This window comes from Balaenoptera musculus, chromosome 3, assembly GCF_009873245.2.
Source record: "Balaenoptera musculus isolate JJ_BM4_2016_0621 chromosome 3, mBalMus1.pri.v3, whole genome shotgun sequence".
Taxonomy (NCBI): Eukaryota; Metazoa; Chordata; class Mammalia; order Artiodactyla; family Balaenopteridae; genus Balaenoptera; species Balaenoptera musculus.
In genome coordinates this window covers 155,908,661-155,934,636 of record NC_045787.1, presented here as the reverse complement: position 1 = coordinate 155,934,636, position 25,976 = coordinate 155,908,661, and the positions used below count along the sequence as shown (strand labels likewise).

Below are 25,976 nucleotides of genomic sequence, written 5' to 3'. Positions count from 1 at the left end.
GGAGTAGCTGTGAGCTCCCCACTGTCCAAGGGCAGGTGAGGGTCCTTCCCTTTTCACTTTCAGTTCTCCAGGAGTCCAGAGCTCACACTCTTTTTGGATACAGGCATTTATGCATTTCTTGAGGCCTTGGAATGGAGGTGCCCATATGCAGCTGGTGGGAAGGGGCACTGGGCCGTGTCCCTGCCGGAGGATGCACCCTGAGGTGTAGAAAGTGGCAGGTGGGGTCTCCCTCCCATATCCCAGCAGTGACTTCTGTGACTTCTGGAAGTCACAGAAGTGAACTCTGCCTGCTGCCTTTGCATTCTTGCTGTAACAGTCTCACCTCTCCCCAGGTGGTGTGGAGGACCACAGGGGAAGGCCAATGAAAAGCTCAGGATGAACCTTTCCAAACAACCCCTCCATACAACCATCATTTTCTTCTCTAGCCTGAATCACTTCAGGTCCTTTGAACTTCGAAATGGCTCTTGACTGCCCAGTAGATCAATGCTTCACTTCGCTGTGTGGAATGAAGAGTCCTTTGCAATCTGGTCCCATCTATTTTTGTCCAGCCTTTCATTCCACTGAGGAGTTTCATAAATGCTCGTGGCAAGCCCATAGCTTTTCCTGCCCCATACGTGCTCACCACTTCCCTCCACTCAGAGTTTCTGTCCCCCTCCCCTCGCCCCCATCATCTCCCTGATCCTGCCCTTTATTGTGTCAATTTGATGTTTAATCTGTCCCTGAGCACCCCTCTGTCTCCCCAGCCCCAGGGACCTGAGCTCACCACTCAGCCCCCTTTGCTGTCCTGGGATGTCTCTATGCATGCATAAGCCTGGGATGCATGCACCAGCCTGCCTGCATATGGAGCATTACCTTCAAATTGGTGCCCCAGGGGCTTCCCTGGTGGCGCAGTGGTTGAGAATCTGCCTGCCAATGCAGGGGACATGGGTTCGAGCCCTGGTCTGGGAAGATCCCACATGCCGCGGAGCAACTAGGCCCGTGAGCCACAATTACTGAGCCTGCGCGTCTGGAACCTGTGCTCCGCAACAAGAGAGGCCGCGATAGTGAGAGGCCCGCGCACCGCGATGAAGAGTGGCCCCCGCTTGCCGCAACTGGAGAAAGCCCTCGCACAGAAACGAAGACCCAACACAGCCAAAAATAAATAAATAAAATAAAGAATTATTAAAAAAAAAAAAATGGTGCCCCAAAGCTCACTGTTTTCACCTCCATCCACTAACCCAGAACCCTAGCACTTGCACAGACCCCCTCCCCAAACAGGCATTTCTGGGAGTCTTGCATGTGCTTGAGTTATCCCGTGTCACAGATCTGACTTGTCCCCTAGGAAGGATGTCAGTGTCGTGGTACAGCCAGGTGGCTGGCACCTTGGTCCACTGTGCTTCTCTCCCACGAACACCAAAGTTGCACAGTGGCATATGGCAAAATGGGGTGGGGTGGGGTAGTCATTGCTTCTTCTTTTTTGAGTTCCACTCCATTAGAGAAATCCCAGGACAGCACCCCACTGTATTTCCAAGTTGTATGTGAACAGCTCTTGCAGGTTTTTACTTATGGCAAAGTTACCGGGTTATTTTTCTTACTGTCCTTACTCTGAAGAGGAGGGTATAGCTGGTTAAGAGTTGAGCGCCAGACCTTTCCTAACCCTTAGTTAGTGGGTATTCCTGTCCTGTCTCTGTATCTTTTGCTCTGATGGTGAAGAAAGAGGGGCTTGCCAGGCAGGGCCATCCTGCCTCCCTGTAGCCCCAGATATCCCGGGCAGCCAGCTGGAGCGTTTTTTCCCTGCTCTGAGGCTCTGTAGTTTGCAGTCTCTACAAACCTCCCAGATACCTTTCCCCTCCTTCTAAGACCTTGGAGGGACATTTTCCATGGAAATTCAATTCATGGTTTTCCTCACACAGGCAGGATGTGACAGAGACTTCCTCGTTTTGTTCTATCTATCTTGGTTTTTATAGCAAAGGGCAGGGCAAGCAGCGTGTGTCTTAAGGTGGAAGGTGGGTGGGTAACTTTGTCAAAGATGAGCTGGTCCCCCTCAACTGAACTGCCAGCCCATGTCTAGGGGACCTTAGTATCTTCACAGTTGTCTCCCTTGCAGGGAAATTGAGATCACCAGGATTCATCCGCCATTTTGGACCCTTTGCTGCTACTTGCCAGGTATGTGACTCATTCTCAATGCCTGTCTAAACCTCCACCTTTCAGAAATGGGAGGCAGAAATGAGGCCTTAGGAGAGAGTGCAAGATGGGTTGGCACCATCTTATCAGCTGAGCCTGGCTGCAGGATAGGGATGTCAGTGTGACCAAGGGGAGATGCCCATTTAGGCAGCTCCACTTGAAGAGGAAGGATTCTGACACATCCCATTTCCCCCTTAAGCCATGGGAAGCCTCAAAGAGGGTCCCTCCTTGGGACAATTCATCTCCTGTAGAGACAAGGGAGTGGAAACCCTCTTGTGGACCTAGTGAAATAAAAACCAAAGCAAGCCAGTGAGCATTCATTGACAGCTTGTGAAGGGCAAAGCATTGCAGCAGGTGCTAGAAGGGGAGCGGGTGCAAGAGTGCAAAAGCCCTATGCCTGGGGGCTCATAGCTTAGGATACGGAGAATGGGAGAAGGGCAAAGCACACACAGCCCAAGCTTACAAATTAGCAAAAGCAAAATATAATAATCTTTAAAGAGAAACTCAAGAGCTGAAGACTGGAAATCAAGGGAACATAAATGTTGTTTAGGAATCGGGGATGCAAGAGGAGAAAACTGGAATGGGGTTGGAGTGAGGCCAGGGAAAAAATGAGAAGGAAAGAAGAAGGAAAAGGAAAGAAGAAGGAAGAGGAAAGATAGGCTTGGGTGGAAGGTAGCCGCATTTCAGCAGCATTTCTTTGGCATCGGTGTGCACGACCCTTATTCCTCCTTGCGTCTTCAGAGGCTCCCTGGAGAGCAGGGAGCATGTACCCCACCAGCAAAGCTTAGCTCCAGCCTGAGACCCCCTTTCTGGCTGTCCTTCCCCTCACTGGGTCCTCTCTCTTCCCCAAATATGCAACGTGGCCAGTCTCAACTTTCCCCCGCAAAACCTCCCCATTCTTTTTCTTTTCAGAAAGAGAATCTGAAATCCATTTACACTGTGATGCGAATAGCTGAAATCAGAAAGTGTTTCCCTTCAGAGGGGTAAGGAGCAGAGACTTTCAACTGCAAAGGGAGGTTGGAAAAGGCAAACTTCAGGCAGCAAGTGGGGAGTAGGGGGGCCTTTAGATCAGGAAGGGGCATTCAGCCCTTCTGAAGTCCCTTCAAGAATTTGCCAGACTGTCTCCTTCCTATTAAAGTCTTTAAAGTCAGGTCCTTGAGTGTTGGAAGGAAAGGTACCACAAGGCATTACCTCCTGCTAGAGAAGATGCTGTTGATAAGGTCTAAGGGAAACTCCAGTTTTAAGTTGTTTTATCAGAAGTGGATTTTTAAATTTTTATGCATTTGTTGGTTGGTTAGTCTTCTGGCTGACATATGGGGGCTCAAGCCACTTCTTTTTTTTAATGAGGTTTTTAAAAATTTTATTTATTTATTTATTTATGGTTGTGTTGGGTCTTCGTTTCTGTGCGAGGGCTTTCTCTAGTTGCGGCAAGTGGGGACCACTCTTCATTGCGGTGCGCGGGCCTCTCACTATCGCGGCCTCTCATGTTGCGGAGCACAGGCTCCAGACGCGCAGGCTCAGTAATTGTGGCTCACGGGCCCAGTTGCTCCGCGGCATATAGGATCTTCCCAGACCAGGGCTCGAACCCGTGTCCCCTGCACTGGCAGGCAGATTCTCAACCACTGCGCCACCAGGGAAGCCCAAGCCACTTCTTCAGTGCATGTGAGATGCTGTCAGGGTGAGCACTGCAGTCTGTGACCAGGCGATTCCTAACAGAGGTCACAGTTTGGGGGACAGGAAAACTGAGGGTGCACCCAACTTTGACACACGACAGCTGGTGTGGAATCTGTATCAAGAGAAGGGCAGAGCTTGGGAGGAACCCCTACTCCACCACCTTCTAGCCGTGTGTGCAGGGCAAGTCGCTTGGCCTCCCTGCCCCTCGGTTTCCTTGCCTGTAATTTGGTCCTATAATAATAGTGATAATACTTCTGATATAGGTAAGTACTTGGTAGATAGTAAGCGCTCAATTTATATTAGTTTTTATTACCGTGGGCACATGCATGTGTACATGTGGGTTTATGACCTCTTCCCCCTGCAGCCTCAGTGACTGAAATCCCATGAATGTATCACAGCAGAGAACTGCCGTCCTGATAGTAATTCCAGGGTCTGGAACACACTGACTGACAGGTGGCAGCCTCCCCCTGCCTGGGAATATTGGAGCATGTGCTCCTGCTGGGGGGTGCCCCTGCGCCCTGCTGTGGGCCTGTCTAATGCCCCATTGCTGCCTTGGGAAGGACTCAAGTTACCATCTAGCACAAGTCTTGACCAATCCCTCAGAGTCTGGCTGATCCAGATGGATCCAGAAACACTCTCTGAGCCCCTCTTGTTTTAGAAGGCATTAGCTGGTGTTGCTATACCCTCATGGCTTCACCCTATGGGGCTCTATGTCCTTTGCTGCCAGTTTCTAGGCCTGTCACGGACACATTCCTGCCATCAGCCAAAAGGGCAAGAGGCTGGACTGTCCAGCCTGAGCCTGGCCCCTGGCCCAAGGGCTCTGTTCTGCTGGTTACTGTGTGAATAATGATTCCAATAGCTGCTGGCTATCAGCTGGGCACACTTCAGAGGGGACTCCTATCTCCTCCCTGAGGGCTCCCTTCTGAAACGTGAACGGAGCCACCCCAACTTGCCCCTCTGTCTTCCCACCTGCGTGTGGAAGGGCAGGGCCCGCAGACCCCGGCCCACTCGACTCATAGGCCATTGCCCCTCCCTCCTGCTGTAGTCGTGTCAGCCAATGTCCTTCCAGCACAGAGGTCAGAGGTCAGTCAGGGAGCCTCCCTTCCATTAACTCACCTGCACACCTCCTGAGACTAGTCTTCTGCTGCATGACCATTTTTAATTTGTACCTCTTAATCCCAGGGCTCCGTTTTCGTTTTTTTTTCCTTTTTAATTAATTAATTTATTTATTTTTGGCTGTGTTGGGTCTTCGTTTCTGTGCGAGGGCTTTCTCTAGTTGTGGCAAGCGGGGGCCACTCTTCATCGCGGTGTCCGGCCTCTCACCGTCGTCGTGGCCTCTCTTGTTGCGGAGCACAGGCTCCAGATGCGCAGGCTCAGCAGTTGTGGCTCACGGGCCTTAGTTGCTCCGCGGCATGTGGGATCTTCCCAGACCGGGGCTCGAACCCATATCCCCTGCATTGGCAGGCAGATTCTCAACCACTGCGCCACCAGGGAAGCCCCCGACCAGCAGCTTTTTAAATCCTTCATCTACTGTAAGCTTTCTTTTTTTATTAACAATTTTAGTCTAAGAATTTTGTCAATTTAGGTAAATTAAATAAATCAATTGAAAAACAGATGAAAGGAAATAAAGAAGAAAAAAATATATGACCACCTGAATAGTTGCAGAAAAATAATTTACTAAAAGCTAATACTTTTTTCTCTCAGCTTTATGAAGTATGATTGACAAATAAAAATTGTATATATTTAAAGTATACAATGTGATATTTTGATATGTGCATTCATTGTGAAATGATTACCACAATAGTTGCAGAAAAATAATTTACTAAAAGCTAATACTTTTTTCTCTCAGCTTTATGACGTATGACAAATAAAAATTGTATATAGTTAAAGTATACAATGTGATATTTTGATATGTGCATTCATTGTGAAATGATTATCACAATCAAGCTAATTAACATATCCATCACCTCACAAAGTTACCTTTTTTTGTGTGTGGTGAGAACACTAAAAATTTATGCTTAGAAAAACTTAAGTATACAATACAGTATTATTAATTATGATCGCCATGCTGTACATTAGAGCTTTAGAACTTATTCATCTTATAACTGAAAGTTTGTACCATTTGACCAATATTTACTCCATTCCCCCCTCCCCTTCCCAGCCCTTGGTAACCATCATTCTACTCTTTTTGAGTTCAACTTTTTTTTTTTTTTTACTGTAAGCTTTTATATATAGAATGGATAAACAAGGTCCTACTGTAGAGCACAGAGACCTACATTCAATATCCCATGATAAACCATAATGGAAAAAAACATTAAAAAAATATATATGTGTATAACTGAATCACTTTGCTGTACAGCAGTAATTAACACAACATTGTAAATCAATGACCTATACTTCAATAAAGTATACTGACCTATACTTCAATAAAAAAATAAAGTCCTTCATCTACATCCCGCTAGTGCTATTGCTGAGGGTGTGGCTGGGACTCTGCAGCCACAGGACCCCAGGAACACGTGCCACCTCGCAGGTCTGTGGGAAAAGGAAAACCAAACAGTGGAGTGGGGTGGCAGACAGAGGGAGAAGGGAGACTGGGGGAGCTGGAGAGTAGAAACTGCATGGGGCTTTCTGCTCTGGGGGTGCTATGATGGCATGAAGGGAGAGGGAGGCAGCCTCTGGAAGAAGATGGAGAGCAGAGAGCAGATGTTTGGAAGATGGAGGCAGAGAGAGGAGCTGACTTTTTTTTTTTTTATATTTATTTATTTGTTTGGCTGTGCCGGATCTTAGTCGCTGCACGCGTGATCTTTGTCGCCACATGCGAGATCTTCGTTAGGGCATGCGGAATCTTTTTAGTTGTGGCGTGTGGGATCTTTTAGCTGTGGCATGAGAGAGCTTAGTGCAGCATGCAGGTGGGATCTAGTTACCTGACCAGGGATCAAACCGGGGGCCCCCTGCATTGGAAGTGTGGAGTCTTAACCACTGGACCACCAGGGAAGTCCCTGACTTTTCTTTAGAGAGCACCCACCCCACCCATAGGAGGCTTAAGCTTAACAACCCTCTGAGTTGGACTGGTTTTTTCCATTGTTTAAGCAAAGAAATTAAGGTTCAGCAAGTTACATAATCTGTCTAAAGTCTCACAACTAAATAGAGGAGAAATGTGGAGAGGCTTATATATCTCCCAAGATGTACAGCTGCCCAGGCTCACTGGCTCTCACACTGTGAGGCATTACTTCAGGTCCCAAAGGGGCATCAGGAGTGAAGAGGGAACAGCCCTTGCCTGGGGCTGGGTCTCCAGTGCCACAGATGAGGCATGGGGAGGGCTAGATGGGGCGGCACCATCACTATGGTCTCAAAGATGCTATTGACTCAGTGACAGTCACCAGCTGGCCTCCTGGGAGCTTCATCTGAAGTCTCAGGGATGGAAGAAGGTGTCCTAGATGTGGCTGGAGTTAAAAGGCAGCCCAGGCATGCATCCTACCTCGGAAAGATTAGAACTCTGTGTTTGTTCCTCTGTTTTGTGGACCTGATGTTCCAGGTCAAAGGGAACTGGGAGCAAGGTTGGGCAGAGAGAAGCAAAATGCATGTGGGAATCCTTATAGGTTTCCCTTTGTTTGGGCAAAGTCACTAAATCCTAGCTCAGCCCCAACACAATGCATGGCTCTGTTCCTGGCTCTAAACAATGAGAAGCTCAGAAGCTGCTTCCTCTGGGACCCTTTGGCCTTGTCCTCTCTCAGCTCTGTGAGTCCAAGCAAGGCCAACAATGCCATAAGCAGTGTCGCCTGTTAAAATTAGAAGCAGCTCTCACATCTGGCTATGATTGAAAAGAAGCCAGGCACTGGAGCTTGCAAGAACCAGACAAAAAATAATTGAGGCAGTGACAGACATCAGGCCTGATGCATGGAGTTCCAGCTCTCCTGCGTCACTCCAGTACCTCTTTGTCCCTCTCCAGGTGGCCCCCACTGCTGAGGAAAAGTGATGGATTTCCCAGTCTCCCTGGACTCCTACCAGCGAGTACGTCTTCCCAGCAGTCTCTTCTTCCTCACTCACCTCCTCCTCCTCCTTCAGCCCGGGGAGATGCACTCAGGTAACATGTCTAATCCGCAGCCCAGACAGCCAGGACGTGAGCACCTCAGCTTCTGCCCACCCCTCCTGCAGGTGATCCCAGGGCTGAGATCTTGTAGCCTGGTACCTGGCTGGCTGTGCCAGGGGCTAAAATATAAGATTTCCAGCCCAGTTGTTAAAGAGCCACTGCCCCCAAACACCATCCAGCCCCACAGTGCTCCCCCACCATCCCTGCAGCCACCCACAACTCCACAGCTCACAAACATGGCAGAAGGTATAGCAGCAGGGTGCCAGGAAATTCTTATTGGTCTGTGCTTAGGCTGAACCAGTTGGAAAATATTTTTTAACTCCTCTCCTGCATATAAGCCATAGCTTTTGAACGGCAGGAAGGATCCTAACCTTACCATCTCTCATGAAAGAAGCAACTAACAGAGAGTGTAAACTAGTTAGGCAAATACAATTCCCTAATTCCCTGAGCTGGAAACCAGGGATACCAAGGTGACTAGGCACAGCCCAGATCCTCAGTCATTCAAGGGAGGGGGACAGACATGACATAGACGGCTGTCCAGCTGTGTGACCAGAGCTGCAAGAGAAATGTACCCAAGGATTTGGGAGCACAATCAAGAGACCAGTTTGTTTTTTCCAGAAAGCCATGAAGGGCCATAGAAAAGAGGTATTATTTGAGTAGAGCCTTGCAGGATGCACATTCTCCAGGAAGATGACAGATGGAGAGTAAACTGAGGCAGGGTGTGCCCAGGAAGAGGGCCAGGCATCAGGCATGGGGACAGGGACAGCTGGAGAGAACCTGGAGAGGAAAGCTGGTAGGGATGGTGTCAGGGCTACACCCAGTGGGCAACAAGGGGTCTCAAATGGAGTGAAGAAATGTGCCCCCATGCTACATGCGCAAAGTGAAGGATGGGAGAGGTTCATAAAGGAAGAATTTAGGGTGGGATTAAGCTGAGCATTGAAAGAAGGAAAGGAGGTGTACGGAAGGCAGAAAAAAAGAATGAAGTCATGCTGGGTAGAAAGGCACTGCAGCAGGAATAGCAACTCTCATGGAAATTGCAGAAAACAGGGAGTAGAGGAGCCATACCGAGACATCACTGCAGAGAACAATCAAATGAAAGATCCAGATAAATTAAAATCTTGAAAGCAGGATTTGGCCTTAGATAGGAAAACCCATGAAACAAGGAACCCCCCTAGATTATTTTAATACCCTTTGTTATTACAGAAGCTGTCCATGTGCATTATAAAATGTTAGAAAATCAGACAAGGCAAAAATAAGAAAACATCTATTCCCACCAGGCAGAAATTATCACTATCAATAATTTGGTCTATTTCCCTTCAGATCTTTTATTCTGCACATTTATGCAAATATGTCAAATTTTTAATCAAATAAGAGGATAGTGTACATATGGTTTTGAAACTTGCTTTTTTTTTTTTTTTTTTTGCCGAAGAGTCCATTTAATTTAATGCCCTGGCCATATTTACATAACTGTCCCCCAAATAATATTTGCAGTTGGTTGGTTCAAACCAGCTACCAGTCCGGCACCACACATTTGTATCTGGTTGTAATGTTCCTCGTGTATTTTTTAATGTGGCACACTCAACTTTTTCATGACAATTACTTGTTCATGCAACCGGACCGGTCATCCTGTAGAGTGTCTCACCTTTGTCATTTGAATGGTTTACTGCAAAAAAACATATTTGAGGAGTGCTGATTTGGGCCATTGTCTGGGTTCTCGTCCTAGAGGAGGTCAGGGTGGTAGGCCATGGGGAGCCCATTCTGGCACACGTCGGGGATGAGGTGGAATTCTCGTGCCACCTGTCGCCGTACCGGGACGCCGAGCGCATGGAGATCCTCTGGTTCCGGAGCCAGGCCTCGGACGTGGTGCACCTGTACCGGGAGCGGCAGGAGTTCTATGGCCAGCAGATGGCGCAGTTCCAGAACAGGACCGAACTCATCACGGACGAGATCGCTGATGGCAGCGTGACCCTGAGGCTCCACCCCGTGGTCCCCGCTGACGAGGGTCCGTACGGGTGCCGCTTCGTCTCCAGCGACTTCACTGGGGAAGCGGTCTGGGAGCTGGAGGTGGCAGGTGCGTGACCTGGTCAAGCCCCAACAGAGAGGAGAAAATGGTCCATTTGGAAACAGGTCAAGAGTAGATAGAAAAGAACAGAGAAAGGGAAAATATCTCTAATTTAAAAAAAAGTATTAAAAAGAAAAATTCATTAGAAAATGAACCAAAAAATGCTCACAAAAAAGATACACAAATGGCCCTGAAACATAAGAAAAGATGATTACTTTTACTCATAGTGAGAAAAAGGCAAATTAAAGCTACAGAGATACAATTTTTTTACACATCAGATTGGCAAACATTCACTATTTGGATCACACACTCTTGGTGGAGATGTAGGGAAGCAGGCCCCCTCCTACCTTTTTTTTTTTTAAATTAATTAATTAATTAATTAATTAATTTTTGGCTGCATTGGATCTTCGTTGCTGCGCACGGGCTTTCTCTAGCTGCGGGGAGCGGGGGCAACTCTTCGTTGCGGTGCGCGGGCTTCTCATTGCGGTGGCTTCTCGTTGCGGAGCACGGGCTCTAGGCGCGCAGGCTTCAGTAGTTGTGGCATGCAAGCTCTGGAGCACAGGCTCAGTAGTTGTGGCACATGGGCTTAGTCGCTCCGCAGCATGTGGGATCTTCCTGGACCAGGGCTCGAACCCGTGTTCCCTGCATTGGCAGGCACATTCTTAACCACTGTGCCACCAGGGAAGTCCCCGCCTACCTTCTTGGTGGAGTTCAAAGTCCTGCAGCTCCAGGTCAGGGGGATTAGGCAATGGCTAACAGGACTGACTGTGCATCTACCCTTTGAACAGCAATTCTACCTCTAGGAGTTAACCCTGAAGATACACCTCCCACAGCTCCAATATGAAAAAAGGCATATGTATAAGTTTACATTGTACAACAGTGGAAACTCCCTAAATGTCCAAGCATAGATGCTGAGCGTGGTCTATCACACTATGCAGCTAAAAAATGAGAAAGAGCTCTAAGCTGATGTGGAGTGGTTTATATGATGTTTTTAAGAGAAAAAAGGAAGATGCAAAAGAGGTTCTATAGCATGTTAACTTTTGTGCAAGAAAGGAGGAGAAACATGGCACAAAAGAAACAAGAAGGATAAAGTAGAAGCTAATGAAATTGGTTACTTAAGGGAGGAGAGGGTGCAATGGGATAGAAAGGATGGAGAAATGCCTGGGGCTTTTTTGATCTACTGTTTTTTACAGTATTGATGTTTAAACCATCTTAATGTTTTGCTTATTCAAAATATAAAGCTAGCTTCCTTGGATAGAGAGATAAAGAAGTATATATAACAAAGCCACTTGAGTGTCAGTGGGATTCAAGAGAGAGAAAGGACAGTCTATTGAAATTTGGGGTGGGATTACTCTTCATTCTAGGGGGACTGTCCCTTGCATTATATGACTAAATATCAGTAGCCCTTCCCTATTTTAAAATGCCCTTCAGAGGTAGTGCTGTCCCCACATGCCACCGATGATTTAGTGTGTCATTTATAGTCCATTGGTGGAGGGCTGCAAGCCCACAAGTGTGTTAAGAGCAGTCACAGTCACGATGCCTTATGGTGACTGCAAATGGTGAATGGTGGCATGAACTTCGCATACCACTTCTGGGAAGGAGCCTGATCTTTCCCACTCTTCCTGCCTCTCTCAGGGCTGGGCTCGGACCCTCACATCTCCCTTGAGGGCTTCAAGCAGGGAGGCATTCAGCTAAGGTGCAGCTCCAGTGGCTGGTACCCCAAGCCACAGTCTCAGTGGAGAGACCATCAGGGACGATGCCTGCCTCCAGAGACTGAAGTCATCGTCAAGGATGCCCAAGGCCTGTTCAGTCTGGAAACCTCTGTGGTCGTCCAAGGGGGGGCCCACAGCAACGTGTCCTGCTCCATCCAGAACCCCCTCCTGGGCCAGAAGAAAGAGTTCGTGGTCCAGATAGCAGGTCAGTGGGTGCCAGCTCACCCTCATCTTCCTAGTCTTCAAGTTCTCCATGTCCATCATCCCTAAGACCATCTATTAGGACACAATGGCACTGGAGCCTGGCTGTGTATGGGGTGGGCTAAACTTGACACCTTGAAAGTCAGCCATAATATCAGGAACCTACTGAGTGTACAACTGACAACCCAAACAGTAATCGAGGGAGGACCCAGAAAGCCAATATTATGAGCCAAAAACCAGGCACTAAAATCCAGAAACTCTAGTTATTGGAGGGCATCATGAGAGCCCGTGTGCTCCTAATTTTATCCCTTAAACAATATTTATTGATCACCCACAATGTTCCCCAAACCCTTGGCCTCAGGTCCACATTCCAGTGGGGGAAACCGATACACAAAAGAGTAAATTACAGCACATGTTAGAAGGTGTTATCTGAGACAGAGAAACATGAAGCAGGGAAGCATGCTAAGGCAGGGTGGAGTGTATATATGGATTTAAAAGTGGTGGATCAGGGAAGAAGACCGTTAGACACTGAGTTCAAAGGAAGACCATTATCTAGGATCAAAGTTTTATTGTGAGGCACCCACTTGAAGGATTTAACATTCATGGCTCTAATTGTTTTAAGTCTTGAGGATAAACCCAACCTACGGGCCATGTTTCACATCGGTCCAAATCAACAGTTATATTACCATAACAGAAAGAAATCTCACCCTTATAAGCGATAACTTGTCCTCAGGTAAGAGGACTTGATCAGCACCATGTGTCACACATAGTTCACCCGAAATTTACCTGGTAATTGGGTAAGGAGTAACATCTGTGTTAGCCAATTGTCTTTATCCAAAGGAGAAACAAGATATCGCTTATCTCTATGACAAGCATGTAATTACAACTCGGAGCCAGGTGCCTAAGTGAAACTCCCAGCAGACCTGGAGATAGGGGTACTCTCTCCTTGATGTTTCCATTTCAAAGAGATGGCTCTGAGCTCCTTAAGAAAAACATTCCTGGGTTTTAAAATTGCCAAGGGGCTTATTTAACTTTCAAAAAGATTTGTATACATCTTGAGGGGATAGAGAAAGAATTTACAAATTTTCTGAAGGAAATACTCTAAGAGAAGGGAAAGGGGAATCTCCCTCCGTTTTTGCACCAGGGGAAATCCAGTTCTTAAATTTGTGTTTAACCTTGACAAAGGGTGTGGGGCACATGGATATCTGCAAGGAGGCCATTCAGGTAGAGGCCATTCAAATGCAAAGGTCCTGAGATGGAAATGTGTGTAGCTATCTGAGGAGCTGGGAAGATGCAGGAGAGGCTGGAGATTGCAGGTCAGGGAGGCATAGGACCCTGAGGTCTCTAACCCCTAAGTCAGGGCTTCAAAAACACCTGTGGTGAAGGACCAATCCTTTGTAGCTCAATACTTTTAACCAAGACAATAAAAATGCACTGCTAGAAAAATAAAATTGAAAACCGAAAGAACACATTATGCTAAATGAAATAAGCCAGACACAAAAGGACAAATATTGTATGATTCTCTTTATATGAGGTACCCAGAATAGTCAATTCATAGAGAGGGAAAGTAGAATAGATGTTACCAGGGGCTGGGGGTGTGGGGGGAATGGGAAGTTAGTGTTTAATGGGTATAGAGTCTCAGTTTGGGAAGATGAAAAAAGTTCTGGTGGTGATGGTTGCACAACAATGTTAATATACTTAATGCTGCTGACCTATAAGCTTAAAATGGTTAAGATAGTAAATTTTAGGTTATGTATATTTTACTATGATAAAAAAATAAAAAAATTTAAAGACCACTGAGATAAAAGCACCAATTTCTTATTGTCTTCAACAGACACAAAATTATTCTGTTAAACTGCCGCAAGAGTTTCTCAAGGGTTGCTCTCTATTTTGCATTCATTTCTTTACTGTCCAGCCACTGTCCTTGCGAACCCTGCCCCACATTCTCCCTCTGGGCAGATCCTCCCTAGGAAGCCTGGAGAGGGAAGAGAACCGTCAGTCAGCCGCACAAAGCTTTGCTAACAGTTCTTCCAAAGGTGTGATGAGAAGTAGAAGCCAGGTGTTTGCAAGAAGCGGGAGATGACGTGTGGATTCGTCAGAGTGGTAGAGAGCAGTTATTCACTGGGTTTCAGGTATCAACACCTTGGATTGTCATGCCCTTAGATGTAAAGCAAGAGTAGGAAGAAGTAGAGGGAGGTCAGGGCTGTGGTCACAGAAGTTCTAAGCTGGAGGACTGGGCAGAGCCCATCAGCGCCTTCCTTTCACATCCTTCAGTTTGCAGTGTTTTCCTCTGCGCTGAGCAAGTTCAAGTTCACCGCTGGTCCTCTGATGTTACCTCTCTAGAGCACTGCAGACTGGTTCTCAGGCCCGTTTTACAGAGGGCTATGCTGGGGCCCAGGAAGCATCAACCACTCACTGGGAAGGTTTTCCGGCACGCAGTGTCTAGACTAGTCTTCTCACTTAATGTTTAGCGAAGACCAAATCGAGACAACTCCATGTGGGGTGTTTTCCAGACGTATTTTTACCCGGAACCTCTCCCTGGAAGAGAGCTTTCCTCGGGACTCTGGTGGGAACGCTTCTCCTCCTGGCTCTCCTCCCGACGCTGGCGCTGTACTTCTTTCGGAAGCAACGGAGGTCCCAAGGTACCAGGCAGGCTGGGGGCTGCCCTCCTGGAGTTGGCTTTGCCCAAGAGCAAAGTGGTGCAGGCGGCCATAGCGGGGCACTGCTGAGGGGCCATCCTGCGGAGGCAGGGCTGGCATGGGTCGTGGAAACAGGCAGGGGAGCGTGCACACTCACGTCTGCTCCCCTTTTTTCTTGCCTTCAGAAAAGCTGAAGAAGCAGGCGGAGAAGGACAAAGGTAAGCAGAGGGCAAGACGCGCTCTTCGCGCACATCCCTGACTAGCAGAAGTGGGGACGCTGGGTGAAGAAGACGAGTAGGTCACAGCGGGGGTGGGGGGGGAGGGGGGTTGGGAGAGGGCAGAGACGGGGGTGGGGGGGGGGCGGCAGAGGTTTCCTTCCACTTCTCCTCCCTCGAGTCCAGCTCAAACTGGTTCTCCAGAGCACATGGGGTTCCAAGTCTGTACACTTTGGAGATGCAAGGCCTCAGTGATTCATGGAGATTTTCCTCTTTTCTTCGTTTCTTTCTCCAGGGAAACTCACAGAAGAACTCGGTAAGTTCTGGGTGCCATGCCCACAGTGCTGGCTGTGGGCTAGGGGGTTAACCCCGGTGCACGGTGGAAGCAGGGGTTCAGTGATTTTAGGCCCCCTTTGGAGAGCAATGGATGGCAGTGCTCTAATTCGAAATCCATCCCTCTGCGCCTCCCGCCTTCCCCCTCCGAAACCGATTTGTGCGCACCTGCCGAGGAAGCCTGACCCAAGACCCTCTGGAAAGACTCTGCCAGGCCCTCTCCTGCAAATTGTACAATTCAGTTACAATTCCACTGTAAAAGGTCTACTCCCTCTAGTTCATCTTCCTAGGATAACCTCTTTTTAATGCAAATGTCACTGGGAAGGAAGCCACCTTTAATTTGCACCAAAGTGAAAGCAATTTATCAAATCCACTTTTCTTCCCAGGGGGACTCAGCACCTTGAAACCATGTGGGGGGAGGAGGGAAGAGTGAATCCAAAGGAAGAGGGGAGAGAGGAGAAGGCCACCATGGGTGGGGGAAGACCTTGAGAACCACCTTGTCTGCCCCAGTAAAACACCAGACAAAAGAGTGAAGTTGAAGCTTGTCTTGCAGTCTACGTAGTCATGGAGGGGAAAACAAACAAACAAAAAAGGCAATCAAGCAAACAACAAAAACAGCCACAATAAGTCATTAACATCATAGGGCGAATTAGTGTATATTGTTGCCTTTCCCAGTCTTACTTTTAAATTTTTTTTAAAATAATTAATTAATTAATTAATTAATTTTTGGCTGTGTTGGGTCTTCGTTTCTGTGCGAGGGCTTCCTCTAGTTGCAGCAAGCGGGGGCCACTCTTCATCGCGATGCGCGGGCCTCTCACTATCGTGGCCTCTCCTGTTGTGGAACACAGGCTCCAGACGCGCAGGCTCAGTAATTGTGGCTCACGGGCCTAGTTGCTGCGCGGCATGTGGGATCTTCCCAGACCAGGGCTCGAACCCATGTGCCCTGCATTGGCAGGCAGATTCTCAACCACTGCGCCACCAGGGAAGCCTCCCAGTCTTATTTTTAAAAGAGGACAAAGATTAGAGAAATCAGAGGAATGCGTTTCTAGTGGCAAAATATCAGAGTTTTGGTATCTGGCCTGGGGAAATAATTGAGTGTGATGTCCTCCAGGTTCTTTAAATGACGTACCCAGTAAGTGACCCTGAGGCTCATGCAGGGTGTGCTCAGTGCCTGGACTTACACAGGACTTCCTCCCCAGGAAAAGCTTGTATTACAGGGCAAGTGAGCAGTAGCCTCTCCAAACCAGACCAGAACCCTTGAAAGAGGCTCCTCAGTATGAAGACCAGTTTTCCCTTCCCAGCCCTGTGCAGATTTCTGCCTTAGAGCAAACAATAGGATGAGGTGTAAGAATCCTGCAGATGGGTGATGCAGCATCCAGGATGGGATCGGGGTGAGCAGTGGTTTAAGACTGAGAAAGCTCTTCCCAGTGGCCTAACTGCCTTGGGAAGGTGGTTCCACTCATCCAAAGGCTGATGTTTTCTCTGTGTGTTCTGCTTACAGGGAAACTTCAAGTGGAGCTGGGTAAGTGACCCCCCCTTAGAACTATTTCTTGTTGTCCCCCTTGTAGCATCTGGTTATCCGTGTATGTTCTTCTTATCTCCCAACCAGGTATGATGGCCAGGCTAGAACTCTGCTGGCTGTGTGGGTGGCAGGAGAGAGGGGAGAGGAGCAGGGGTGGGTGCAAAATTTGACGTGTGAACAAGGAAGCTGCAGAGACCTGGTGTTCTAATTCTGTTTTCCCTTGGCTGCTTCAGACTGGAGAAGGGCTGAAGGTCAGGCTGGTGAGTGAAGCCCGTTTTCCTCCCGCTGTCCACGTCACATCTCAGCTTCCTGGTCACCTGCTCTGACTAACCAACTGTGCTTCATTCTGGTTTATTCCATAGCTACACACATGCATTAATCTCTGTTGCTTGGTATAGGTTATATTTGAGTTTTACTTTTATATTTATTTTTATATTGTCCTGAAGTGTAAGCATACGGTAAATCATTGGTGCCAATCCTGGTTGCACATCAGAATCACCCAGATTCCTGGTGTCCCCCCTCAAAGACCCTCACTCCTGGTGAGAGTTACCTTATATGTAAATATAAGGCAGGTTACCTTATACGTAAATATTTCTCCCTATACCTTCCTCCATTTCCCCCATAAAACAAAGTCTAATGTGTATCTTTATTTTGTATGTATTCTTGCAAGAGGTGAATTTCTGTTTTGTGCACGTGCACTTCAGTTTCTGTAAAGACATTTACAGCCTCATGCTGTTCCTTGCTTTTCTCACTCATCGCTGTGCTTTAATATCCATCCCTGCTGCCGCATGTAAATCTAGTCTGTATCTGCTTGCTGCAGAGCACTCCATTTGAGCTAGCCACCCTCCTGGAGAAGACATCCAGCCTGCTTCCAACTCTATGCCACCACAAACAATGCTGAATAAATATCTGAAAACGTGTTGCCTTCTGGCTCTGTGCGGAGATTTCTCTGGGATGTATACCCAAGAGGGGAACTGCTGGCCCTTGGGGGATGTGTCACTAAGTGGGATAGAAGGATCTCCTGAAGGTAGCACCATCATCCTTCACGCAGTGGAGGCTCCATGTGCCCACATCCCGTGTGAGCCAGCTTTCTAAGTTTGCCAGTCAGTGGGGATGAGTAATTGTTCTTTCGGTTTGCACTCCTCTGGACACTAAGAGGTTTGAGCATCTCTTTATATGCTAGCTAGCTTTTGGGGCTTCCTCTTCTGAAAATTGCCTGTTTCTGTCCTTTGCCTATTTTCCACATGGCATTGGTATCTTTTTCTTGTTGATTCACAAGACAGGGCTGGTGTCAGTGCTGGGGAATGGAGCCTTTTGGTTTGCAGGCATCTTTCATGCAACATTATTATTATTATCATTATAGAATATGATATATACATATAGGATATTAATCCCTCATTGTTATTATACATTGTGAATTCCTTCTTCTCTTCTGTCACCTGCTATTCGCTTTGTCCAATGGTGCCCCTTATTGAAAAGAAATAACCAATTTTGATAAAAGCTAATTCATCACATTTTTACCTTAATGGCTTGTGTTTTTGAAGTTTTGTTGAAGAAGATCTTCCTTACATTTAGGTCACAATGACAGTCTCTTACACTTTCTTCTATTCACTGTATATGTGTTATGTGCAGGTTTTTAATCCATCTGAAATTCACCATTTTATGTGGTGTTAGACAAGAATCCAGCAATTTTTCTCCGAATAAAGAGTCAGTTTTCCCAATGCCATCTACTACACCATCCATGGTTTCCCCATTGATTTGGGTATCACCTTTAGTGCGTATTCAGTTCCCATGTCTTCATGGGTCTGTCTTTTGGTCACATATTACTTTGGCTTTTAAAGTACCTGAAAGTACAAGTCCTCCTCCATTTCCCCTTCTTTTTTAAAGTTAATGGACCTTTTAAAAATATAAATTATAGGATAAATTTATGAAGTTTCTAAAAAAATCCAAAAGTAGTTTTACATGGGATTGCTTTGAATTTATAGATAAATTTAGGGAGAACTGACATCTTTATCGAATTGAGTTATTCTATGCAAGAGCTCTATATTTTAAAAGATCTACTGGTTATTCTGATGCAAAGTCAGGGTTGCAAGGCCTTGCTGTAAATTTATGGAGCTCTGAAAATGTCTTCTATTGCTTTTGCATTTTGTGACATTGGCGCTCTCTTTGTTGTAAAATAGAACAAGATAAAACAAAACAGAAATCCACACAGAATGGCTCATGGTAAGAAAGAGGGCAAGACAGGGTGTCCAGAGGATGTCTTAGGACAGGAGCCAAGCTCAGCTGGGCCTCCTGGAGACTAAGCCAGCCAGAGATTGAGGCTTCATTTCCTTCCTTTAAGGTATCCCAGTTGCTTGTATTGGTGCTCTTTGCCCACATACTCTGTCATCCCACTGTTCCCAGCACAACTTCAGCCTGTACACAGCTTTGGTACAAGCCAGCACTGACACCAGCCCCCTACCCAATCCCAAATTCCCGGGAAGATGCCATGGTGGACCCAGGCCAGTCTGGGTCCAAGCCAGCTATCATGATGGGAATGAGGTTACTTAGTTTGTAGGCGTCCCTTTTGCATCTTGAGCCTCCCTCAGGGTTCTAGGGTTACTGACTCAGATCTCTGAGCCTCTTTTTTTCCTCTCTGTTTGGTTTCAGAGTGGAGAGCAGCCCAACAACATGCAGGTAACTGAAGCCAAGGAACTGTGCCTTGTGAGTTAGGTTGGCTGGATGTGAAGTAGGAGGGAGGTATCCAGAACTGAGATTAGAGGAAGGGTCTGTCCAGGGCCAAGTATGGAGCCCACATACAGATACACAAGCTCACTTATAAAACACATAATATGACACATATGCCTGCACACATACATGCTCGCATGCACTAATGTGATTGCACTCACACACGCACACGTCTGTGTGCACACACGTGCTCCCACACGCACATAGCTTTCTGGATATTACTACATTTGTTTCCATCTGGCAGAAAGGTTGCTACTAGGGCCTCTTTGCAGGAGAGAATACAGAGTTTGTAAGGAACCTCCCACATCATCTGACAGAGGGTTCCTATCCATCAAATGGGTGTGGTTTTTTTGGGGGGGGATGGGGTGTTGGAGTGCAGGGTACTGGACTAGATGATCTCAGAGGTCCCCTTCAGTTTTAAAATCCTAAAATTGCTGTAAAAGAGTCCCAGAGCTCACTAGTGATTTCATGGTCACACAGAGTGGTGAGAGCAGCGGGGACAGAATCAGCCCTAAGCTCCTTCCCGTTGATCAGGTCTTGGGGAAAGTGAGCCCACCTCTATCCCCACAAACCTACCTCATTTGCTCTCTCTGCTCTGCATGGCACCATGGATTTCAAGAACCTTCCAGTTCAGGAAAGAAATGGGATTCCTCTAATCACTTTCAAAAACTAGGAAGTGACTTTCATGCCCCTTCAGTACCAGGGCGATGGGAAGGGGGTTGCAGGAGAGGGCGTGACTATTCCACTGATTGGTCCATCAGGAGAACTAGAGGGTTTGCCTGTCGGGGGAGGGGACAGGTGTGGGAGTGGGGGCAGAACCCCCCTTCACCTGCACTAAACATATGCCTCTGCGCAGTGGATGTGACCCTGGATCCTGGCTCCGCCCACCCCAGCCTGGAGGTCTCCGAGGATGGCAAGAGCGTGTCCTCCCGCAGGATGGCGCCAGGCTCAGCGGCGGGTGACCCCCAGCGGTTCTCCGGGCAGACGTGCGTTCTAAGCCGGGAGCGCTTCTCCGCGGGCCGCCACTACTGGGAGGTGCACGTGGGCCGCCGCAGCCGCTGGTTCCTAGGCGCGTGCCTGGCAGCGGTGCCGCGCGCAGGGCAGGCGCGCCTGAGCCCGGCGGGTGGCTACTGGGTGATGGGGCTGTGGAACGGCTGCGAGTACTTCGTGCTGGACCCGCACCGCGTCGCGCTCACCATGCGCGTGCCACCCCGGTGCGTGGGCATCTTGCTGGACTGCGAGGCGGGAAAGCTGTCCTTCTTCAACGTATCCAATGGCTCCCACATCTTCACCTTCACGGACACCTTCTCTGGGACACTCTGCGCGTATTTCAGGCCTAGAGCCCATGACGGCAGCGAACACCCAGATCCACTTACCATCTGCCCATTGCCAGTTAGAGAGAAATGCGTCCCCGAAGAGGAGGACAGTGACACCTGGTTACAACCCTATGAGCCCTCGGACCCCGCCCTGGCCATGTGGTGAGGCGCCCTCGTGGCCACAGGACTGGGTCCTGGGCGGCTTCCTGGATACCCAGTCGGCGCTTTGCTCGCCCGCTTCCTCTAGACGGAACAAATACACCGACCCCAGTGTATGAACCAAAACGCCAACAAAGGCTTAAAAGGCTCAGTATAGCAGAAATGGGAAAAAGGGAGACCTTTGCCTATGTATCAATAGATGTGTATGTGTACATGTATGAATATGATTTTCTTTGGAAAAAAAAAAGGCAATTCCAAAGCTTATTTGTGCGTGTTGTAGGTTTGAGCTGATGAGTAGAAATATATTCATGTTGCTGCTAGTCAGGGTGTTCACTGTGGAAGACATGAAAGAAACTGGAATGGAGGGAAAAGAGGAGAAACTTCACTGGATAAAATTAGAGGTATCAGTTAACTTGTGTATTTAAATAGTTTTGTATATATTTTCTAGTTCTAGAAAGATCTAGAAAAAATGACACTTCATAAGCAATGAGTTCACCTAGGGCTCAGATCCTAGTTTTCACTGTCAATTCCCACTAAAATGAACTTGGAGAAATGGTGGGTTCCAGGGCTGGAGCAGAGAAAGTACAGGTAAATCTGGAACATCTTTTGCTGTAATGTACAAACATGCTCAGAAACTGACGGGGGGCTTCCCTGGTGGCACAGTGGTTAAGAATCCACCTGCCAATGCAGGGGACACAGTTTCAAGCCCTGGTCCAGGAAGATCCCACATGCCGCGGATCAACTAAGCTCGTGTGCTACAACTACTGAGGCTGTGCTCTAGAGTCCACGAGCCACAACTACTGAGCCTGCATGCCACAACTACTGAAGCCTGTGTGCCTAGAGCCCCTGCTCCGCAACAAGAGAAGCCACCTCAATGAGAAGCCCACGCACTGCAACAAAGAGTACACCCCACTCACCGCAGCTAGAGAAAGCCCACACACAGCAACGAAGACCCAGTGCAGACAAAAATAAATGAATTTTTTAAAAATGTCAAAGGACTGATGGGAACATAACAAAAAGACATAGGAGCTAGGTCGAAGGGGCTCCACTGACCAATCATGGGACAATTTGAACATTAAAATGAATAATGACAAGAATTGCTCAACAAGGGGTTGATCAAAGAAAAAAATTCACTAAGTGTGCTGTCTCTTCAGCCAGAGAAAAGAAATACAAAAACAACAACAGACGAAAAACAGAAGCGATAGGAGAGAATGAAAGAATAATTGTGAACTCATGGTTTTTACTATGTAATAGATGAAACACACATATGATACATAGATGGATAGATAGAGAGATAGATTAGATAGATAGATGATAGATAGGTAGTGTGTGCACATACATATAGTTCCTAGCTCTGCCTGCCTTGAGGGCTTAGAAACAATAACACCCCCGTACCACTGAGCACACCTTGCACCAGAACTTAGTTTTTAGTACTATTTACCACTGAAAGGAACCAAGGCTCCTTGGAGAAATGGTGGACTCCAGGGCTGGGGCAGGGAAAATATAAGGGTGTGATGTTTGATGTTCTGATTTATACTAGGAAATATTTATTTGGTCTTCAACCTAGATTTTAGAACAGAGCTCTTAAACTCTTGGAATTTCTAAGTGATAAGAGTGATAAGGGTGTCTCTGGATATTCATAACAAGCCCCTTTCAACCACTCCCGAGTTTATGTTAATGAGATAACTTTTGGAAAGCCAGTAAGGATGGGGCTGGTTGCCAGGGGAACCAACTGTGTGACCAAAGGGTCGTAACTAACTCCCGCCCACGCACCCTCCTCCACCGCAGGGAGGGGAAAGGGGCTGGAGATTGAGTTCAATCATCAAGGGCCAATGATTTAACCAGTCATGCCTATGTGATGAAGCCTTTTTATGAAACCCCAAAAGGACTGGGTTCAGTGAGCTTTCAGGTTGGTGAACACTTGGAGATGCAGGCAGACAGGTGCTCAGAGAGAGCAAGGAAGCTCTGTGCCACTTCCCACATACCTTCCTCTATGCATCTATTCCATCTGATTCCTGAGCTATATCCTTTTCTAACAAACCTGTAATCTAGTTAGTAAACTCCTCCTGAGTTCTGTGAGCTGCTCTAGCAAATTAACAGAACCCAAGGCAGAGGTCTTGGGAATCTCCAATTTATGGTGGGTGGGACAGAAACACAGGCAACCTGGATTTGTAATTGGTGTGAGAAGGGTGGGGGGAGTCTTTTTTTTTTTTATAAGTTTTTTTTTTTAAATTTTTATTTATTTATTTATTTATTTATGGCTGTGTTGGGTCTTCGTTTCTGTGCGAGGGCTTTCTCTAGTTGCGGCAAGTGGGGGCCACTCTTCATCGCGGTGCGCGGGCCTCTCACTATCGCGGCCTCTCTTGTTGCGGAGCACAGGCTCCAGACGCGCAGGCTCAGTAATTGTGGCTCACGGGCCTAGTCGCTCTGCGGGGCCACTCTTCATCGCGGTGCGCGGGCCTCTCACTATCGCGGCCTCTCTTGTTGCGGAGCACAGGCTCCAGACGCGCAGGCTCAGTAATTGTGGCTCACGGGCCTAGTCGCTCTGCGGCATGTGGGATCTTCCCAGACCAGGGCTCGAACCCGTGTGCCCTGCATTGGCAGGCAGATTCTCAACCACTGCGCCACCAGGGAAGCCCGGGGGGAGTCTTATAGCACTGAGCTCTTAACCTGTGGGATCTGACACTATCTCTAGGTAAATAGTGTCAGAATTGATTTAATAGCTTGAGGGTGCTGAAGAAACACATAGCAGAATGGGTCTAAACCATCTTTTACCAGAATGCAAGGAAGTCCTCAAAGAATAGTGGGGAGATGTCAAATGGACAGAAAAGCCCGCTTGAAGGGACTCCCAATAGCCAAATTTGAACATCGAAATAATTAATAGAAGTTACAGACTGAGAAAAATGGAATCCAAGATTATGTATATCTGTACTGATATACATAAATGAACAAATAAATGGGGGAGAAGAGACAACTTTACCCTACAATAGAAGTCTCAAAGTATCTCAACACAAAATACTAATTATTTTAGAAGTACAAAACACTTATCAACTTTGCAGTGGAGGAGACTGGCAGATGCCACCTCAACCAAGTGACAAGTTAACATCACCAGATATGACATAAATTCACACGATGTGCCCCCTGTTACAGTACAGTGAGAAGAATACAACATCACTTTTGAGGTATTCTTTCCCCCGAAATTCATAAATCAGGAGGAAACATCAGACAAACTGGCTGATACTCTTCAACAATGTCAAGGTCATAAAAAAGATAAAGCAAGACTAAGGAATTGCCTCAGATTGAAGGAGACTGAAGAGACATGACAACTAAATGCAATAGGTGACTCTGGGTGGGATCCCAGACCTATACAAGACACTATTTCAAGAAGAGGAGACATTTTGAAAAAATGGTATGGATCGGGGACTTCCCTGGCAGTCCAATGGTTAAGACTTCGCCGCCTTCCAATGCAGGGAGTGTGGGTTCGATCCCTGGTCAGCAGGCTAAGATCCCACATGCCTCGTGGCCAAAAAAAATAAAACATTAGCAATATTGTAACAAATTCAATAAAAAGACTTTAAAAATGGTCCACAACCAAAAAAATCTTTAAACAAAAATGGTTATGGATCAGATAGTAATGTTGGATAAATATTAATTTCCTGATTTTGATCTAGGAGAATGTCCTTATTTTAAGAAAATACACACTTCTGTATTAAGGAATAATGGGACATAATTATTCCCAAATGGTTTATTTACAAATATGGTAATATAGAGGGAGTGATAAAGTAATGCAGTGGTGTCTGATAAATATTTAAAAACTGACTTTCTGGGGAAAAAAATCTGTAGCATTTTTTGACTCGCACTGTGGCTGATTTCAAGCTGCTGATGTGACTTCATTGGTGAAGTTGGGAAGAGATGCCCTCGATCAGCTCTCGTGAGACACCAGCTCCAGCCCATCTCTGAGTTTATACAATTTCACGTAAGGCATTTGGTCACCTCCTGTGGTTTCTCTAACAAATCAAACATTTTTGAGCTTATGAAAATATGCTCGGCCACCTGTTATAATAAAATTATAGCCTTATTTACATACCATGAATGATATTCAGAGAAAGGAAAAGTTTTATTTTCTATAAACATTTACATTAGTGTGCAGATATTTTGGAGTCCTCACAGGTGTTTTGTGATAACATTAAAAATATGTTCCTTGACCATATGCAATCATTATCTATTGCTTTAAGAGTTTTGTGTATTAAAACATTTATGTATATAGCTGGTACAAAAGGCAACATTAAAGATCTTAGACATTCAGCTACATGTTTTGTGACCCATAAAGGCCATGCTGGAGGCCACCTAGGAGGCTGGAACATTCAGAATACACACCCATCTCCTTCCAGCCCACACCCAGTGACCCTCTGGCAAGTTTCTAAAAATAGGACATGGTATATTCAGTTCTCCCCACTGTTCACATTTTCCACGCAGCTATCCCTCCAACCTGGGAAAGGGTGAACACAGCATCTATATATGGATCCCAATCCAGTGTACAAAACACACTTAGGATGTGAGCCTTTCCCTGCTCGAGGCAGCCTTTGTGATGGTTAACTCACAAAAACTGGCAGGGCTGAGAGAGCACCTAGACTGTGACAACAGCATGCAAGTCGAGTTATCATTGGCTCCATAGAAATCTTACATGAAAAGACAAAGATTCCCATGGATTGGGCGCATTCTTGGTGGGCTTATAAATTGGCAGGGCCATTTCAAGGTCAATTTCGGTAATGTGTACCAATTTCTAAACATGAATGTCCTCTGACCAAGAATTCCACATCCAGAAATCTGTTCTACAGAAATATTCACACCAATACCTAAAGATACAAGAGGATGTTCACAGCAGCAGTGTGAAAGCAGATGTTTGCAACTACCTACTTGCTACTAGGAGAACAGATATATATGGTTTATTCACACTATGGGGTACTATGGCACTATAAATTTTTATGGTGCACATACATTTTTACAGGGAGCATATATTGCTTCTGTTTAAAATTTAAAAAGTAAGCTGATGATTCTTTTCCTTCTGCCTCATCTCAATGGGAAAAAAAATCACAAGAAAATCTTTTTTAAATGTATCATTGAATTGATCTGATTGAACACTCTTAACACCACAGGGTAGTA

General features: G+C 46.7%; 1 protein-coding gene across 5 annotated transcripts; it reads left to right on the top strand.

The window, feature by feature from the left end:
* The first annotated feature begins 1,964 nt into the window (after positions 1-1,964).
* Positions 1,965-21,126, top strand: BTNL9 (butyrophilin like 9). 5 transcript variants are annotated; one of them, XM_036847030.1, is made up of 12 exons: positions 1,965-2,145; positions 7,208-7,324; positions 7,787-7,921; positions 9,651-9,998; positions 11,625-11,906; positions 14,416-14,544; positions 14,727-14,759; positions 15,052-15,072; positions 16,591-16,611; positions 16,845-16,871; positions 19,261-19,287; positions 20,195-21,126. In XM_036847030.1, exons 3-12 carry the CDS (start codon positions 7,813-7,815, stop codon positions 20,818-20,820), a joined length of 1,623 nt encoding a protein of 540 aa, XP_036702925.1. In that variant the 5' UTR covers positions 1,965-2,145; positions 7,208-7,324; positions 7,787-7,812; the 3' UTR covers positions 20,821-21,126. The 5 variants fall into 5 exon arrangements, with proteins under 5 accessions (XP_036702925.1, XP_036702923.1, XP_036702926.1 ...); XM_036847028.1 differs by lacking the exon at positions 7,208-7,324; XM_036847029.1 differs by lacking the exons at positions 1,965-2,145; positions 7,208-7,324 and adding an exon at positions 5,330-5,369.
* Positions 21,127-25,976: the final 4,850 nt, after the last annotated feature.